Source organism: Ptiloglossa arizonensis, chromosome 1, assembly GCF_051014685.1.
Source record: "Ptiloglossa arizonensis isolate GNS036 chromosome 1, iyPtiAriz1_principal, whole genome shotgun sequence".
Classification (NCBI taxonomy): domain Eukaryota; kingdom Metazoa; phylum Arthropoda; class Insecta; order Hymenoptera; family Colletidae; genus Ptiloglossa; species Ptiloglossa arizonensis.
Genome location: NC_135048.1, coordinates 19432555 through 19451733, shown reverse-complemented (window position 1 = coordinate 19451733; position 19179 = coordinate 19432555). Strand labels below are relative to the sequence as shown.

General features: G+C 33.7%; 2 protein-coding genes across 2 annotated transcripts; one reads left to right on the top strand and one right to left on the bottom strand.

The window, feature by feature from the left end:
* Positions 1 to 242: 242 nt before the first annotated feature.
* Positions 243 to 18544, top strand: LOC143144599 (putative inorganic phosphate cotransporter). Its single transcript, XM_076307188.1, has 7 exons — positions 243 to 493; positions 7740 to 7867; positions 10413 to 10713; positions 12783 to 13039; positions 14121 to 14273; positions 16559 to 16933; positions 17002 to 18544. The coding sequence occupies exons 1-7, from the start codon at positions 409 to 411 to the stop codon at positions 17164 to 17166; spliced, it is 1464 nt and encodes a 487-aa protein (XP_076163303.1). The 5' UTR covers positions 243 to 408; the 3' UTR covers positions 17167 to 18544.
* LOC143144667 (uncharacterized) lies at positions 3869 to 5664 on the bottom strand. The gene is made up of 4 exons (XM_076307312.1): positions 5140 to 5664; positions 4618 to 4670; positions 4288 to 4520; positions 3869 to 4210 (listed from the first exon to the last, which is right to left on the bottom strand). Exons 2-4 carry the CDS (start codon positions 4618 to 4620, stop codon positions 4087 to 4089), a joined length of 360 nt encoding a protein of 119 aa, XP_076163427.1. The 5' UTR covers positions 4621 to 4670; positions 5140 to 5664; the 3' UTR covers positions 3869 to 4086.
* Positions 18545 to 19179: the final 635 nt, after the last annotated feature.

The following is a 19179-nucleotide window of genomic DNA, read 5'->3' as shown; positions in this document are numbered from 1 at the left end:
TAAAAATGATCCAGACATTCTTTAAAAAATATTGCAAGTACAATATTTTTATACAAATTGTGGGCATATATGTCATGAAAAATAATACAGACTCAGAATTATTTGTCAACTTCTTATACGTCATCAACTGATGTTTTTTTCTATCTGTAATTACATATATCGTGTAATTGTTATTAACCGTCAAATGGAAGTTAGTTGATAAATTTTTCATGTACTTCATCTGCCAAAACATATTATTTTAATTGCCCTTCGAATTCTTTTATGATATAAGTTGTTAAAAAGTAGGAAACTAATTGCAAAGGAGTGAGATACATTTACAAGAAAAGGAGAGGAGGTCGTGTGTCGATGTCGGTGGGGCGCATGTATGATATAGATAGAATTTGAACAGTGTGTTTGACAGTGTTAGAAATGACGGCCACGAACGACGAGGAGGCTGCAAAAGATGTCTCCGAAAAGGAATTAACACGAACAACAAAATCAACAAAAATGCCAGGTATATCGTTGACTCTTTTGCGTTAAATTATTTTTCGATATATTAATGAAATTCTTACAAAGGTAAAGCTAATTGAAATAATTTGTCGTACATCTTTTACATTCAAATTATTCAAGGGGTGCCATGAGCCGTAAGTTTCGAAGATGAAGTAATGAAGTTTAATTATATGTATTTCAAAATTGCAGTCGAAATTGTAACGTCGTTACACTTGTAACGTTAACGTCGAAAGTGTAATATTTTTATACCGTTATTTGTTCAATTGCGTATTATAAATAGTTTTTAAACATGTTATATATGCATATATAGAATATCTCATATACCGGTTTAGAATCTTTTTGATAGTAGATAGCGACGAAATTGTTCTATAATGTTTTAAAGTTCACCAGGGCTTTTTTTTTTACATAAAATAGTATTACTATCGGGAATTTTCTAAAAATCTTATATCGTTGGGGAAGTACGACAAAATATGTTAATTATTAAGAAAACTTAGGGAAACGATGAAACGTTCGAGATCGGTATGTTATAAGTTACGAATCATTTTATTACGTATTACGGCAACGTTTACACATGTTTTATGTATCAATGTTATTCGAAATAGTCATCTAAAAATTCTTCTAGTGACAAGAAATATGGTATTATATTTTCGTATAATTATAATCAATTTTAAAATAAAGAAGTTGTCACTTTGTTTTTTTATTATTGATCCAACAACGATATTGTATATTCTAAATAAAAATTGTCTAGCGAATCCTCTAGTACATATGAACAATCTTTACTTATTCTTACATGTAACAATATTGTAACTTCAGTGACATTTTGATTTTTAATTATTCTCAGTTAGTAATTCTTAATAATTGTAAATACTTATGACACAGAAAAGTAATACAAGTAAGTTGTCAAGATTATCAATATAGTGATCGAATAGTGCTTTGCTGATAACATCGAAACGATAAATCAACTTACATCTTTTTTGAAACGCTGTTAGTAGCCATAACAAATGTTTAACTTTTTCCTTGTTATCACCAGATCTTATCAAACTATAACGATGCTCTATTTTGTTAATTTCAGTGAATTGAATGAAATTTAGTAAAAAATTACAAATCTCGTATAACATGATTTTGTATGATGTGGTAGATAAACGCGTATTTCCCGAGCAACCACATGACATCGTCTTCGCTCTCTTTTTCTTTCATTAATCTGTATACCTCTTTGTACGAGATTGAAGTCTCGTGCAACACGATTTTGTATAACGCTATAGATAAATACTTATTTACGCAATAGCACACATCTTCTCTCTCTCTCTCTCTCTCTCTCTCTCTCTCTCTCTCTCTCTCTCTCTCTCTCTCTCTCTCTCTGAACCGTATCCTTCTTTGTTAAGTCCTGAGTCTCGTATAACACGGAACTTATTGCTTATGTTCACGGGCGTCTACTCTATTCGGTTTTTAAACGTGAACATATTCAGTTATTAGCTAACGATAAGTGTTATCTTTGTATTCTATTAGTAAAATTTGTTACTAAAAAGGTGCTTCGCAATTCACATTTACAATGTCCTCACGTATACTACAAAATGTTATACTTACTGAAACTGCGCAATATACGGTAATTTAAGCGAGAGATTACTTTTCTTTTTATTTCAGATTTAATTATACGGTTACTTTACCCGTAGTTTGAATAAAACATCGTTTCAATCGGTTGTATGCTTAAAATTAGATAGAAGGATTTAATTCGTACATATATTAATATTAATATACGTACGTATAAATTCATTTAAAGAAAGGATAGATAATTTTAAATTGCGTCACTTTTTATCGCAATATTTTAAAGATTAAAGCGGTACATCATAACAAAATTTATAAAATCTCTGATAATTCCAAGATATATACGTCTACAGAATAGACGTATACACGTTACGAATGCGGAATGTCTATCTCTTCGTGCGAATACACGATATAAATATGTTGATAAACACACTTATGTAACCGAGCATATTGATACTGGCACTGCACGTTAGTGAAAACATTTTGTTTCCATTTTCTTAAAGTAAGCAGTTAGCGATAACACAAGGATGACACGATTTACATACGTATCAAATTTTTATTATACGAGGATATGCAAATAATGCACGATTACCCAATGACTTATGAGGGACAGAAATCGCCAGAATAATTGATAAGTTTCGCGTTTTTGCAATTAAATCTCAAGAGTTAACGTTTAAAACGTTGTAGAATCATATGTATTGCGTATTTAAGAATATTGCCGAAGCAATTAATATTCGAAAATAGTCCCTTTTTGTTTCGGATAAGTGTAAAACTATTATTCAATTATGCGATATTTGTGTTTTGATCTACTCACTGATAAACTATTTTCACATACACGCAATAGGGGTGAGACAAAAATTTGTTTATTTTCTAAAAGGAAAGATTTCTTCTTGATTATTTCTGTAAACGTTCTCTAATACTGTATGTTCGTTAATATTAGTAACAATGTAACAAATTTTTTTCACGTACAATATACATCTGTTGCTTAGATGTTAATTAATTTGACGTCCACAATATCGTGTATCCTCCTTTGTGCATGCATCCGTATTATTATATTGAAAATATTGCACAAATTTGTTTGAAGATAACATTGAAAAATATCCAGTTACAATATACGAAGTGCCCTACTTAACGCACCTTAAATATATTCTTTTTTGTTAACGATAGCAAGTGAATAATTTTTGATCCAAAATGATGGCAAATATGGTACGATTGGCAAATAATTTCTCTCAAGGTCATCTTTTCCAAGTTTCCAAGATAATCGACGTTTTTTTTGAACAGAATTACATGTTTTTATCACTGCGGTGTTGCAGTTAATGATGACACGAATACGATGTATAACAAGACGATCTTCGAATGAGTTTGAATACGGAAAATTTAGGAATGTATACGATTATATGTATTTTAAGATTCAATATTGATGTCTACAATTTTCACCTAACTTCAAATTGAACAGGTATTAAGTGTCTCTTAACAGTATTTGTACAATAATCATTGATAACCTTATCTTCGTTTAATAGTTCGATTCAGTAACCTATGGCGATAAAATTGATTGCATGGTTGTTAGAGATTAAGCAAAACGGGTCATCATGATCCTAATTCACGATGAAGTTTGAAAAGATACAGTGCAAGCGTGTTTCAATTTTGCATGGAAATTCTGAGAGAGATTATTCTTCTCGATGAACATTCGACCGAATAAATTAATTATTTTGCAACACGAGCAGTGTTCGTCCACTCACAAAAAGAAGGGATCTAACATTGCTGAAGAAATTGTTGCGTTGGCTTTTGGCAAGTTATTGACAAATAAAATATTATCCCAGTATTCCTTTTACGATATTATACATTTTATTCGTTCTATATTTAATCGCATCATCATTCAGAATTGCATTAGTTCTCGTGAACTGGTAACAATTGTGAAATATCGTAAAGATTTCTAACAATGTCCTTTTCGCTAACGAAATCACTTTTAACAAACGTGGATACTTAAATACGTGCAATATGTACTATTAGCCCATTGAAAGTGCGAAATGGCTTCGACAAGTCTTTCATCAGCATTTACGGAGTGTAAATGTATCGTGTGCTATTCTTGAAGACCGCATTATTGGACCAGTTTTTTATCGATGGCACCTTGAATGGCCAAGAATATGCAAATTTTTCGATTGCTGAGTTACTAGAGTTTCTGAAAGAAATTCTTTCGGCTAAGAGAAATCGTATGTGATATCAACATGGCCGATGTTCGACTCAAAATGCACTTACAGCTCGTGAAGGTTCGAATCAAAAGTTTCCTCGATAGGACGTGGTGAAAATACTCGATGATTTGCTCGTTCACCTAATCTTACGTCACTGGACTTTTCTCTGTTGGGAGCTGTGAAAGTAGTTGTTTGTAACAACATTCCTACACGCTGGAAAACCCAGAGGAATGTATTAAAACTGCATGTACATAATATTAGTCCATAGACGATAAGAAGAAGGTCCAGGGAAACTTCTACCTATTGTCATTAAATACATTAAATAACAAGATTTATATTATATACCATCCATATAATATAAATTTATACACCGTTTGTATAATATAAATTTACAAACCATCCGTTGGTTAACTGTTGTATTGGATGTCGTTCAGTTGTAGAAATCGTTATCTGTAATCGCAGACGGATTAAATTTGGATTACGTATATAGTATACCCTTATATGAAACAAATGATACCAAATGATAACGAAATAGTTTAACGGGTAATATTCGAATCTGTCAAGTGAATCTTTGATATCCGAGTTCCCCCGGATCCATCTCTAATAAAGTATATTAATATCTATTGCTATTATTATTATTATTATTATTGTTATTCATTAGATATATAAGTGGATACATATAAGTAAATAATCTGTAAAATACATACGAAATGATAGTGAGGAGTAGTAATGATAATATTAACAGTGATAATGATAAATAATATTAACGAAAAATTAGATAAAATCGATGACAACGTATGTTCGATAAGCTTCAAGTCGTAAAACGTTTCGAGTACTTTGCTAGAGTTGGATCAAAAATGAGGGTTTCTATCCATGGAATTTCTTCCCACAGACAAGTCGATTCTTTCACTCGCCCGACCTTATTTACTAATTCTGGTACACTCTTCCCTTCTAAGTTCTCAAGTATGTACTTGCAACTTATTGATATATCGCTTCTCCGTTCTGATCTTTTTAATCGATCGATATTCGATGTCCAGTGTAGGGACTCCTTACGCGCCTGTTTTCCAATCGTATTCTCCCCCACCCGTGCCTACGTTGCCAGAGAAACCGCGCGATGCTAAAAAGGTAGCAACGACCAGTAAGCGTCCTGTCGCTGGTCTGTCGTGATGTCGTGATTGCCTTCTTCGCGTCACGCGGTGTCCATGACAACCTCAGGCGTTTCATGAGACCTATTCTAGACGGCACTGCTCTGGATCGTTCGCTTTGATCGACGCACATGACTTCATTCTATTTGCCGTAATCGTCGTATCGAACACACGACTCTTACGAAAATACTACTTCGTATTTGGAAACATTTCACTTCCTATCGAATTTGGATACGTTTCCGCGAAGCTCCAGTACCCGATATTTAGACTTTAGTAATCTCTTGTAAGAGTAACGCTCACCGAAATCTACAAAATATTTATTTCCCGTAGGAACCAATAGGAAGGTACTATGACAGAAGTTCGTGTAACTAATTCCTTTCTATATTATAATTTTACACTTAGATAGACAGTGCTAGGTCCGACAGTCCCGATCTCTCCCCTTTTCGCGGGGCCTCGGGTATTCCCCTCCCACGTTGTTGGCCCAGAAACAACCTGGCTCGTCTACTGTGTACTACCACGCGTGCTAGATATATAACACGACGTTCTTTCGATACTTTCCGATCCTTTCCGATCGTTTGCCGTAACCGTGATCCTTTTTGTCTCGCGTCGTTGTAACCGATCCACTTTTCATCGTCCGCGATGAACTAGTTTTGAGAAAAAAGAACAAACTCGTATTCTTTGCGTTTCAGTGGAAAATCCTATGCAGAGATTCGATACGTTGAATTGTTTTTTCGTTCGAATGACGCGACACTTAAATATCGAGCTCGCTGACCACCCCATGTTTACTCTGTTATCTCACGAGTCATCAGATACCGCGATTGCTATCAATCGTGGCCTTGGGTAATTTTTATGTTGCATAATACAGTGTGTTCAAATAAGGACAATACTGCAAGCGTTGGAAAATATTATTTCTAACTCCATCAACGTAGTCCTCTCTCGTAAACACTTGTACACGTGTTTCGCATCGTTTCTAAATCGACGTAAATCTGTTCGAGTTACCTTTTCTTGAAATCGTATTCTTCATTTTGTCACTATTCTTTGGACGATTAGTTCGCCCTCGAAATATTTACTATTCAATTTTAATTTTACTTCGGAGCTATACCACGTTGGAGCTAGTTTTATCGACCGAGAGAGAGAGAGAGGAGATCTCTGCACGTGTATCGTAGGTGCACGAGAAGTTGGCGCTGTTTCTAAAAGTTCTGTATCTCTACGCGCATTACCACTATTCGCTAAATTAGACAGGGGTAAAAGTCTATTGCTTGACGAGAAACACGAACGAAACAAAACACGACGATACGAGACGCAACGAGAGCCTTCGCGAAAACAATTCAGATACGTTTAATTATTAATATACGTTAAAAATTGATTCGTCGCGCCAGAGTCAAGTCTCCGATTCACTGTTTGGCCTTCTGCGAACTACATATTACGAATCGCACCTTTCGAGCAGACGAGAAAACGGTCATCGTTCTCTAGATGCAAGATTTCTTCGGTAAACATGCGACGATTGTTTATCTTCTTTGAAATGTTTATGTCATTCGCGTGTTGCTGATCTTTGATAAAGCACTGTCGGTCGCTAAGTAAAAATTTGAATAACTTACCAACCTGTGAGACTTACATACGTTGAGACGATTGTTCGTATTAACCACTTTAATCGAAAAGATTTTAATTTTTGTTTAATTCTCCAAAGGAGTAAAGTACAAACAGACCTTAACTTTATGCGTTGCTTATAGTAGTGTCTGTGTTGCTGAACTTCATATCAAATGTAAGATAAATTATTGATCATAGATTTAAATCGTAGTGTTAATAAAAAATGACGGGCCCTTTTCTTCTTTAATTTTTTTCTAACAAATCTATTGTTCACTAAACGATAGACTTCTTATACCGAGTACTCCATTTATCGCGAGCATATGTAACATCTCCGTTGTATTACTTACATTTTTGTAAATAACAAATACTATGAGATAAAAAATATTTTCCTACCATCAGGAGCAATTGAGACGTTTGAAGCGATCGCTATAAATTGAATATAATTCGCGTATTTGTTTAGAGAAATTTTTACGAAAATAATTATTATTAACCCTTTACACCCGAAAGGTGACTTTCGGTCGCCGTGAAATTTTGCAATTCGCGTTGTATCACGATAAATTGCAAAGCTTTGCTTTCAGATATTACCTGTGTCTTGTAAAATGTAATAGTGTACGAAATATTGAGCTAAAACAGTTATATTCGAAATTGTACGTAATTTTTGTTTCGAGAAATTTCATCGAGCTTCTAATTTTTCGTCACAGTGGAATCTTCGAGCGCAAAGGGTTAATAATTTTATTTTGATAGAATTTAGAATGCATTTTTCGAATGAAAAACTCTAATCTTTCAGGAAGATTCGGAATGAGACATATACAGATCCTTCAACATTTCTTTGGAATGGTTATCGGGTATTGTCTACGGGTGAGCATGTCGGAAGCTATTGTTGCAATGACAACACATTCATCGAACAACGTTGAGGTAAATTTTTGTAAATTGAGTAATTTTACGATGAAATTAATTTTATCGCTTGATAAATATATGGATTTTTATCACACAGAAAAATTGTGCGTTTCATTATCATAATTACATTATGCGTATTACAATTACATATAATTACATTACAACTTTATTGACTTTGAAATATTTTTTGTATTGCGTTTTTACACGTCAAGAAGGTAAATGCATACATTTTGTATCTAATATCGCTACCATTAGAAGTACATATCTGCTTCTTCTTTTTTGGTATACAATTGACTCTGATATTTTGTGGTTAATCAATTCTATTTACAGTGAATCCTCGAGTTACGCGGTCTCGAGTCACGTGGTTGTGTCTTCACTTACTTTAGATATTTTTTACGTACGTAGGATTGCATTTGTTTGCTTATAAAACGAAATTTTCTTTACAGACAGAAGTACACGTGTACCTGTTTAACTTTAACTCTAAATTTTCTTTCGTAAAAACATTTCAAGGCTTTCCTTTATAATAATCTAGTTTTTACGGTGCAAATGTTTTAAAAACATATCGTCTACGGATGTCAATACGAGGTATGCACTGCAACGGAAAGAAATAATTTCCAGCAATTTTTTTAGTAATGTAAACAGAGACATACCGTTTATACCTTGAAAATCTAACATTTCCTAATCCATTAATAAATAATACGAGGATCGCATGATATAACCGAGTGTAAACAAAAAAAATATATATTTCGTGTAAAAAAATTAAAAAAAAAAAAAAAGCTACAATGAGGTCGCAACACGTGCCAAAAGGGTTATCGCAGAACTGCAGGCAAGTGGCTTATCAACTACGTTACACTTTTAGAAACTTTTCTTTTCTTTTTGCAGATCAATAGGTTGTCAAAACTGTAACGTTTAATATCGTATAAACCACTAACCGCGTACTCGCAAAATTATAATCAGTGGTTTCGGTAATTCAAACTCTATCACTGTATAAAAACCTCAAGACAGATTTCCACCGAGGGATATTTCTCTGTCAGCTAAAAAGAAAATACTTATAAAGTGTTTATCTCTGGGTTTACCCTGAGTAATTTAGATAGGTAGGGATACTTTTCAATTACGTTTTCACGTACATGGCAAGTACGGTTGCAATCTCTAATCTACCAAATGTACGTTGACTACGATAATTTCCGATAACAGAGACAACAATCGTACGCAGATCCATCGAGTCGAGCGACAGCAGATTATTCGTTGAACCTCGCGAGCCAAAAGAATATCAGTCGAGATACCGGGGGAACGATGAACAATAGGGGTAGTAAGTTTATTGTCCCCCGAATAATGCGTCGATAGTGAAACTAATCTACGAATGAAGTGTGTTCGAATTCGTACGAACTTCGACAATATAACTCCATTGGAGAGGACTTCTTGCTAGGTCATTGTATGCTAGGTCATAAGTATACTTGAGCAATTGTGGAAAACTAGGGAAACACAAGAAGTATAAGCTCGACAAATAAGATACACAATTTAGGTGTAATCGAAAGCTTGACGTTGTGAGTCACGATGATCCTTCGATATCACTTTGGGAATATGTACATGATTTAACGACACGAGTAAAAGGGCGTTGTTATACTGCTCATGGTCAAAATGGTGGTGACATGGATTTGTGCCACACGAGGGAAAGATCATCAGTAAAGACATTAACCAAGATACGTCTTGGAGGTGCTCTTGGCTTTAACATTAAACGGAAAAAAGTCGATCCCCATCGAACACGTTAATTTATTTTTTGTAAAATCTTGGGCACGCAATAATTGCAAAATTCATAAATAATTTTATTTCAAAATGGATAAAATTAGAATATTTCACATATAGTCATGGTTTTAAATACGAAGCGTACTCGACTTGTTCGCGTATGAAATTGGCAATATAGAAAAGTATTACAAAGTCAATGAAACGAAGATAACTTCAAAAATACATTAACTAACAAATGCGTATATTAGGTGTATAAATTAATTATTCGATATATTGTTACGAAGATTAGCGATAAATTAGAAGATAAGTAGATAACAATCGAATGTATATTTCACATTTAAAATAGAAATACTGTACAGTTATATTGTAATAGAGCAGTTATGTTAAACACGTTACACAATCTGTTGAATTTTTCAACTTATATTATTCTTTTTTTATTATCTACAGTTTTGTCATACGCACACTATCTTTGCTTGGAAGTACATAATTATCTGAACAGCCTTCTTCAATAATGAAGGCAACAACGCACTTGAAAAATTGAGATCAACTGATTTACACATTTCTTTAATTTTGAAAATAATATCGATTCAAGACTTTATACCAAGTTGTAACACTTTTGGTATCAAATATTCTAAAAAGAAAACAAAAGAAAAAAAAAACGAAATAATATTATGTATGATAAGATAAAATAGTAATATGCGTGTGGTCCTGGTAAATGGCAAATTAGCCATCGGGTCGTAAATGACTATTCTTGTAGAGTTATGATGTATACAGAACACCTATAACTTATTACACCTATAATTATTTTTGTTATGATTAGATCTATGAGTGGAATGCGTCCGAGAAGTCATTGATCCTGAGTGCTTTCTTTTGGGGTTACACGGTAATGCAAATACCAAGTGGTTACTTAGCAAAAACTTGGAGCGCACAAAAAGTACTCAGTTTCGGGATGCTACTATGTGGTATCTTAAATATTTTAATACCAACTGCTGCTCATTACGGGAGTCTGATCGTGGTCTGCACTTGTAGGGTATTTATGGGTGCTTGTCAGAGTTGTCTTTTGCCGTGCATACATACCCTCCTTTCCACATGGGTACCTCCTTCTGAGAGATCACGACTTGGTGAGAATTGTTAAATTATTTTTCTAAAAAAAAACACGCGACTAATTAGTTTTGGAAGCGTCGATTCATTGTTTCTATGTAACAATTTCTAACCGATTTAACATAATTGTCTTTAATATTTCTGTTTTTATCGATGACGTTAAAAAATTCCATTTTTCGAGTCGTGTAATACAAGAAGCCTTATGGAACATTTTGGGCCTAAAAGTGTATAGTTTTTTTTTTAATAATTATATAGAAAGTTCTTGTCTAGAGGATTGGAGTTGCACAGATTTTAAGGTGGTAGTCGAATGATGATATTTTTAAAAATGGACTTAAAAATAAACATTTCTGAAGTTTTCCGGGAGAAAGGTAGAAAACTGCTAGAAGAAATATTGTGAGAGTAAGATTTTTTTATGGTTACAAGTCTCAGTGAAACATAGTAATGTTCAAAGGAATCATTAAGGAATACATTTAAATAATTTTATTGAGGAAAAAAGTTAGTTTTCTATTTTTACTGTTGCGAGGAATGCACGTATTAGCATTGTTTTAACGATGTGGGCGTTTACAAGAACGGTAAGACGTCACTGTGATGTCAGAACTCGGGTCGACAACGTTTATATCATTGAGATGGGGCAATAAACGCGTGAGTATTGATAAACGTTTATCCTGCTTAAATTTAAGGGTACAACTGAGCAAGTTATCAAGTTAATGTTACTTTTATACTCACATAACAAATATTACTTTTATACTCGCATAAAAAAATTCATAATAAATATTCAATATTTTTTAAATTTTCGAAACTGTAGTAAAAGAGGTAACTAGAGTCAAATAGACGATACAGAGTAAATGTAACGGATGTAGTCCATAGTAATAATATCGTACCTATTCAAAGCCATAGTGAGTGTTCGGATGGTAGGGGAGTTGAACATTACTACGAGGATTGGATTAGAGGAACGAAGAGGAGTACTTGATCGATCAGATAGAATACTCTGTCGGTAAAGCCTGACAAACACAGAAACCTCAGTTGATAAAACAATACGTTTTGTCGGTAAAGTAGGGTACTCAACTGGTAAAACCTGCCGTTAACTAGGGTTCCGTTTCAGACTGCGGAAATTCTGAGCCAGGAATTGTACGGTTGGTAAAGGAGAGGGTAACAAATTCTAAGCTAAAGGATGTACGAGAACCGTGTTTGCAGAGAAGAAAGATCATTATGTCTGTAAAACACGGACAGAGTTATCTTGGAAACTGGAACTAAACTTGGAATTTGGGACAAAATAGAGCTATTTTATCGGTTAAACTCGAAACTATTATTCACTGTCAATCCTCGCTCCAGTAATCGTGACTAATTGGAAAAAGGCTGGAATGTGAATTAACGTTAACCGTCATAGTATTATTGGACTTTTATGTACCGATGTCTAGAAATTATGTAGGATTCTCTCTGATTCCTTGACTCTCAACGTTTACGAGTAGTATCGTTTTTTAGTCTCTTTGACAACAGATATCGAGGTTGTGAGCTTTGAGTCCATTTTTAAAGATATTCCCACCTAGTTATCAACTTTTAGGCTGTGTTCGCAGTACACATCGAACAACTGTACGATTGACGGTGAAACATTTCTCAATGACTCGAAGAATCTTTCGACGGGCAATCAACGAATAGTTATTCGACATGTAGTGCGAATTGTCTTTTTCGTCGTGTCATATACACATGGCCTCGCGTCTTCAAGTGTTTACGATCAATGTTCGAAATAAGGTTCCGCGATGGTTAAAACTTGAAATTTCACTGGATATGCTTTCTTCAGAAATTTCGAACGCGTTGTAAAACGATTATTTTCACGAATACCTTATCCTAATATCTGTACACGTAGAACATTCAAAAGATGCATTCGGGAAAATGTATATCATGTTAGACCACATATTGGTATTCATTTTTTTCTATTTTCTAGTTGTATAATACATTCTATTTAATAAATTCTTTCTATAGAATTTTACAAAAATTCGAATCGATACGTTTGCATAAATGATTTTAACGAACAATATGGTAAAACTCCTTCTCGTACGTTCCGTGATATTCGATTGCTTGTTTGTTTTAGGATCGTTTGCTTACGCTGGTGCGCAATTCGGTACTGTGATTTGCTTTCCAATTTCTGGGAAATTAGCTGGATCGGCTGCTGGCTGGCCATCCGTATTTTATTTTTTCGGTGCTCTGGCCATACTTTGGAGCATCGTATTCTTTATTTTTGCTTTCGATAGTCCGTCCCAGCACCCGCGAATGTCGGAGAAGGAAAGAGAATACATAGAGAGTAGTTTGATGACTAACGAAGACGGGGAAACCTCGAACGTCGACAGGGTAAGAAGTTTTGTCTAGCATAATATTATTACAACTATTATCATATTTGTATTTCATTGTCAAACGACACTAATTATACTTCGTTTCATTGTTTACCTTTAGAAATTCTAAATTTATTCCAACGATACTTTTGATCGTGGTTATTGTATTTTAATGTGTATCGTTTAAAAGTATAGGGTCGATTATCTTTTTATTATTATCCTCCCTCTTTAAGTTGAACAACTGTCATTGTTATTACTACTTCTTCGTAAATTCAGAGAACGAAGATATTCAAATTTTAATTTTTAAGATGTTCCATAGGCACTCGATGCAACAGTTTATCTTTTTTTAAACATGTTAATTACTTAAATAATCAATTAACAAACAGAGAACAAATTTATTAATTTATTGAAACATGTTTCATAATTATACGATCGCTGTTATAAATGTTGACAAGGTGTTACCCAATGCACAGTTTAGTATGTCACATTTGCGTTACGAGGATTTTCCACATGAATAGACTTTCCTCTCATATTTCTAGATTCCGCTTAAGTGACGCAAACTCATTATACTAGACATAAAAGATTAGAATCTCGTACTAATAATATGCGGCAAATAATACGGTGAATGTTACGAGAAGTCAACGGAATAGAAACGAATAATCAAGTTTTAAAATTTTGCTTTCGTACGTTGCCCTTAAAATTCTTTAAAAATTGTGCGACTACTCCGAGTGACATCGATTTTAAAAATTTGGCATTCACTTACGCAATGAAAATTATTATCCAATTGCTTGCAACGATTCTATCATTTTTGTAAAATCGAGCGAATTGCTTTGAAAAATTTGTACGCAGCTTGGAAACTATATTTCATAATATACTGAAATTTTGAGATATAAAACGACATGTGAAAAGAAAAAAAATGATTCCAGATAATCTACTTCTCTCGAAATTCTCTCGAGATGTTTTTAACGTTTCGAATACGGGAAAGGATAAGAATTAAACGTAAAATGAATTTCGAACCAGTTGCGAAGTATTTGGATAATTTGTGCTTATCGATTTGTATTAATCTTCCGAGTTGTAAGTGCTATTGTTATGTCTATTAGCAAAAACTGATAACACCGTGGAAAGCAATTTTCACATCTGTTCCCATGTACGCTCTTATAATCGTCCATTGTGGCCAAAATTGGGGATACTGGACTCTTATCACCGAAATGCCAAGTTACATGAACGACGTTTTGAAGTATAACATCGAAGAGGTAATACACAAAATTTTATCTTAATTAATATAGATAGCAAGTAATATCCTATAGGTAATACCTAGTGTCGTTCGATTCCATGAAAGAAAATAATTAACTATACCTCTAACTCGAAATTTAACTTTTACTTCGATAACCGCTAAGGAAGAGATCTGAAAGAGAACTACTATTGCTGTTAGTATGAAAGGTACTGTTTTGTCGCCGCATTAGAGATCCAAGTGATGTATAATATTCGTGCCCGAAGAAGACTACAATGACCTTCACTTTCAAGCGACGAGTCTCTTACACTAGATTCGAGTAACCAAGAGGATCACATACAAAGAACATTTGAAAAGTTCGTGGTCTCTCATACAAGTAGTATTTTAATCATTTTAAGCATTCGACTTTTTTATAAAAATAAAATTCATTTTCAAAAAGATCCAGCAAGAACTAACGAGGAAGAAAGTATTATTTCGTCACGACAATGCGTACACAATGACAACGACGCGCAAAATTCATGCAATATGTTTTCAATCCAGACCACACATCGATTTTGTCCTATTTTTTTCGCTTTGTACTTCCTGGGTTCGTGACCACCATTGATCCTCTCTCTTCTTCATTTCTTCCCATCTTTCTTACACTTTTAACAAATTACTTGTCTACCCCGATATTCTTTAGTTGACCTTGGACTTTTCTCTTATTCTTCTCTTTGCCTTTCCTCCTTTTCATTTTCTTCTCTTACTCGATTCCTTTTTCTCAATTCTAATTCCTTAATCCTCTTTTCTAACTATTTTAAACTCCTTCCCTCTGTCTTTGTTTATCTTCTAATATTTACATTCTCCCCAACTTTTTCTTCTCAATCAATTTATTTTGTTACCTTCTTTAATCCTTCTCTCATCTTTTGCCTTATCTCTTTTGATATTTTCTCCAGATATTTATTTTTGTACTCTTTCGAAAGGCTTTTTTCTCTCTCACGTGAACCCTTTTTTTTTCTGGTAATTGCCTCTTCCTTTTTATCATAATTTCTACAATACTCGTATTTACGTTTGTCTCCTTTATCAGGAGACCTTGCTTCCTCCCTTTACATAGTTTCTTTCTTCGTTCAAAACAAGCAGTTTTCTACTTTATCGACACTCTGTTATCTACACTCTATCCTCTTTTATCTTTTTCCAATAGACGTCACCACTTTCCTCGGTTGTTAAGGAATTATCGTTAATTCCACTCATTGCACCCGATCGGTCAACTTTTTCACTTTTCCCTTATCTTTTGACTCTCACATGTCAATTTCTGCACAGAAAACAAACTTTCTCAATGACTTACTATCATTAAATTGATATATTTATTATCATATATCCAAATAGAATTTTTTTAGGTTATGGTTACGAATCTGTTGCATTGTGTGAAGTCGAGTTATCGAAGAATTATGATATTTGTAATATGGTTATAGATGAATGGTTATGTTGAATAGTTTATGACGAAAGTTTTCGATAATAGTCTTTTATGAAATTTGTATTCTGTATATAGTATTGAAACACAGTGTACGTCGATAGTAATTATATCTATGGTTGGTAAGTTGCCGAACACTGTATCGAAGAATTTCGGTTTTAAAATGCAACTGCATTTATGTATGAAGATGTCATTCACACGAACAAATAGTATTCTCTTCTGTTGATTAATGTAAGTGGTATCGAAATAAACACGCTTTGACTTGTACGCGACACATTTACGTGTAACAAATGTTTGAATCCTAAGCACTTGAGAATATACGGAACCAGAATGTAATATATCGGTTTCAAATTGGTAATCTAATTATTAATCTAATTGTTGTCTGTTCTTTTGTTCTCATTTGTGATACGTGAGACGCGCGTATTATCCGTTTTTTAATGAAATCGATAGAATACAGGTTCTTCTAAATTCTATATTAGCGTTCCAAAAAATTGTTTGAACGATGTCTTCGGCGCGAAGACAGGGTAACGCTTTATCTACATGTTATCTACAACGCTGTACTCGTTTCCACTACCTGTAAGTAAAGGAATATATGTCAAAATATACAAAAGGATTGTATTTAATAATTTCATCCAAAATTTTGGTTCAGATCGTTGAATAAATATCGAGATATTTAAAAATGTTTAAATTTAAATTAAAAAATTCTTATACTTCCTTTCGTCGATTTTTAAATCGCGTCACTTTTCTTCCGTGGGCGCGACATTTAAAAACTTCTTTACCTCGCTGCCTTAAAACTTGATCAAGTTTCAGTTCTCTTTTCTCGCTTATTCTTCCAAATACTACAAATTTCTATTTTACAGAATGGCCTGAAAGCAGCTCTTCCATATTTGGTGATGTGGATCTTAAGTTTCCCAATAAGTTGGTTATCCGACTATGCACTGAAGAAAGGTGTTTCAAGAGGAATAACCAGGAAGTTCTGTAACACTATCGCTCATTGGGGACCGGCTGTAGCTTTGATCTGTCTTGCTTCAATGCCAGTGCACAATCCAAACGTGGTACTGCTTATCCTCATAATTGCCGTAGGATTGAACGCTGGATCCCTCTGTGGCTTTCAGATCAATCACATCGATCTAAGCCCGAATTTCGCCGGCACCATGATGGCCATTACAAATTGCATCGCGTCTGTAATTGCGATAATCGCACCGTTAGTTTGCGGCGCGATCGTAACCGAAGCGGTATGTTTAATCAGAATGACACACTGATAATAATTAAGCCGATAATATATCGAATTCTTTTTTTCCAGACAAGTGTGGCGCAATGGTCTATAGTGTTTTATCTATCCGGCGCAGTGTACATCCTAGGAAACCTGGTATTTATCCTTTTCGGTCAAGCTGAGGTTCAACCGTGGAACAATCCTAGAACGACAGAAACTAAAATGTACGATAAAATCGTAATCGTCGCATCATAAATCGCGAACACGCTGTTCAGTACGAAAGTTAATAGAAAAAGAATTTTAATGTTAAGTAGGTAGCCAAGTTGAACGTGGAGAAAGAATGTTAATTGCTAAAAGAATGAAAAGTAGATAAATAGTCGAGTGACGCAGATTACAGTGATTTTAGTCGTCAATTTCGATCAATTATTTCTCAATAGAGTGGACAGAGTAGATCTACGAACGAGAATAAAAGAATACGTTTCTTAACCTTAATAGCGATACGTGGGAATTTAAGAAACGTTCAATTTTAAAAATTTGATGAACAGAAAACGTGTCTCTATTGTTAGAAATAACGTATACGCGTTACCTTATATTGTACGGTAGCGAAACTATTGGGTTGTTCGGAAAGTCATTTCTTTTTTTTTTTTTTTTGTGAAAATGAAACACGATTTTTTTAGAGTGTATAAACATTTTATTAAAATTGTATATTCTCCATTTTGGAAAACGAAATCACTTTTCGAACAACCCAATAGTTTTGGGTTGTAAAAGACTTCTTCGTCTTTACAAATTAAATTTGAATATCATATTTATTTATAGAGACGTTTTCTTACCGGAAACACTTATAATCGATTATAAGATACGATATTTAACAAATCGTTGATCGATATCGTATTAAGCTAGCTTAATTATACGTAATAAGGTTCTTATTACGATAACAGTGGCCACAATGTGTCACTTATAATTAGAAAAGTACATACATATAGAAGGATAATATACGTATAGTTCTATTTTATCGTAAAAGCATTAATGGTACAATTATTATAACGAGAGTAATACATCTTTAACGATTATTTCGATAATTGAATATTCGGAACAGTTCGCGTTACTTGTACGGATCAAACAGTGGCTTAAATTTATAACGTTCTTTTAAAACTCACGTGAACATCAAGAATTTGTATTATATAGTACTCCGGTTCGTGTTTCTTCATTTTTTTATTTACATTTACTAAACGGAAATTCATTGAAATTGGTAAATCCGTAGCAATAACTGCCTTTTGTAGCTTTAAGTATTGTCGGATTTATGAAGAAGAGATATAATTAACTATAGAATTGTATATAATACGTGTAACGTTCTATATAATAATTATAAATGTTACAAACTTTACGTAACACCATTGATGCGATTGTTTATCATAAGATCATAAATTATAAGAATTCCGGTTTGATGTTCAAGAAATGAAAATAAAAAGTGTAAGTGTAGAAATCGCAGCAAAGGACATTGCCATGACTGTATGCAAGGTTTTTATATGATTATACAACAAGGTAACCGATCTCTTCTCAATGCTGCCCCTCTTTAGACGCGTGTAAGTAGAATAGTTTGAAAAATAAAGATGATTGATTTGCAATCCCTAAAGTTTATTCTTTTGTTTAATTAACCGCTCACTTTCACGATGACACAAAATTAATCACTCATTTTATATATTGCCGATTACGCAGATATGTTCAAGCGATAATCGTTAATTCTTATCCGATGTTTAATGTCCCGTTAATAAAAGTTGGGACCAAAATTTTTCGTACCGCGTGCATGCACAATTTTAGCAAAATTCCTTTATACAGTTTCTTATTAATATTTCTTTTATAAAACAGATCAATTTACACACATTTGCGGAGAAATATTTAATAAATACCATTCGAGAAAACACAAGGTGTTTGCATCCTTTGTGAGAATATTATAAAACACTAAAAAATTGTTAGAAATAGACATGTAATAAGTATTCGTGCAGTTGTTGTATCATAAGATAATGTGTAATGTAGCACAAGATGTCAATTTATTCGAAAACATTATCAGAGACTGTACAGCTCAAAATTAAACATTATTATCTGTTACTGTCGCGACACGGGTCAAAAAGCTACAGAGACTACGAAAGAAAACAGGAAAAATATTTTAAACTTACGCAGCCGGTGTAGAACTTTGAACGCAATTATTTGCATTGTTAATAGACTGTAATCTATAGTTCGTGCACGGAAAGATTGCATCTGAAGTTACAG

What these genes read in the sequence shown, in the direction of transcription:
- LOC143144667 (XM_076307312.1), bottom strand. An exon ending in GATTCGAACCTTCACGAGCT is followed by an intron (nt 4,211 to 4,287) that starts GTAAGTGCATTT and finishes AATTTCTTTCAG; the next exon opens with AAACTCTAGTAACTCAGCAA.
- LOC143144599 (XM_076307188.1), top strand. Translation starts at nt 409, where the DNA reads ATGACGGCCACGAACGACGAGGAGGCTGCAAAAGATGTCTCCGAAAAG. An exon ending in ATTCATCGAACAACGTTGAG is followed by an intron (nt 7,868 to 10,412) that starts GTAAATTTTTGT and finishes TGTTATGATTAG; the next exon opens with ATCTATGAGTGGAATGCGTC. An exon ending in GCGCGATCGTAACCGAAGCG is followed by an intron (nt 16,934 to 17,001) that starts GTATGTTTAATC and finishes CTTTTTTTCCAG; the next exon opens with ACAAGTGTGGCGCAATGGTC.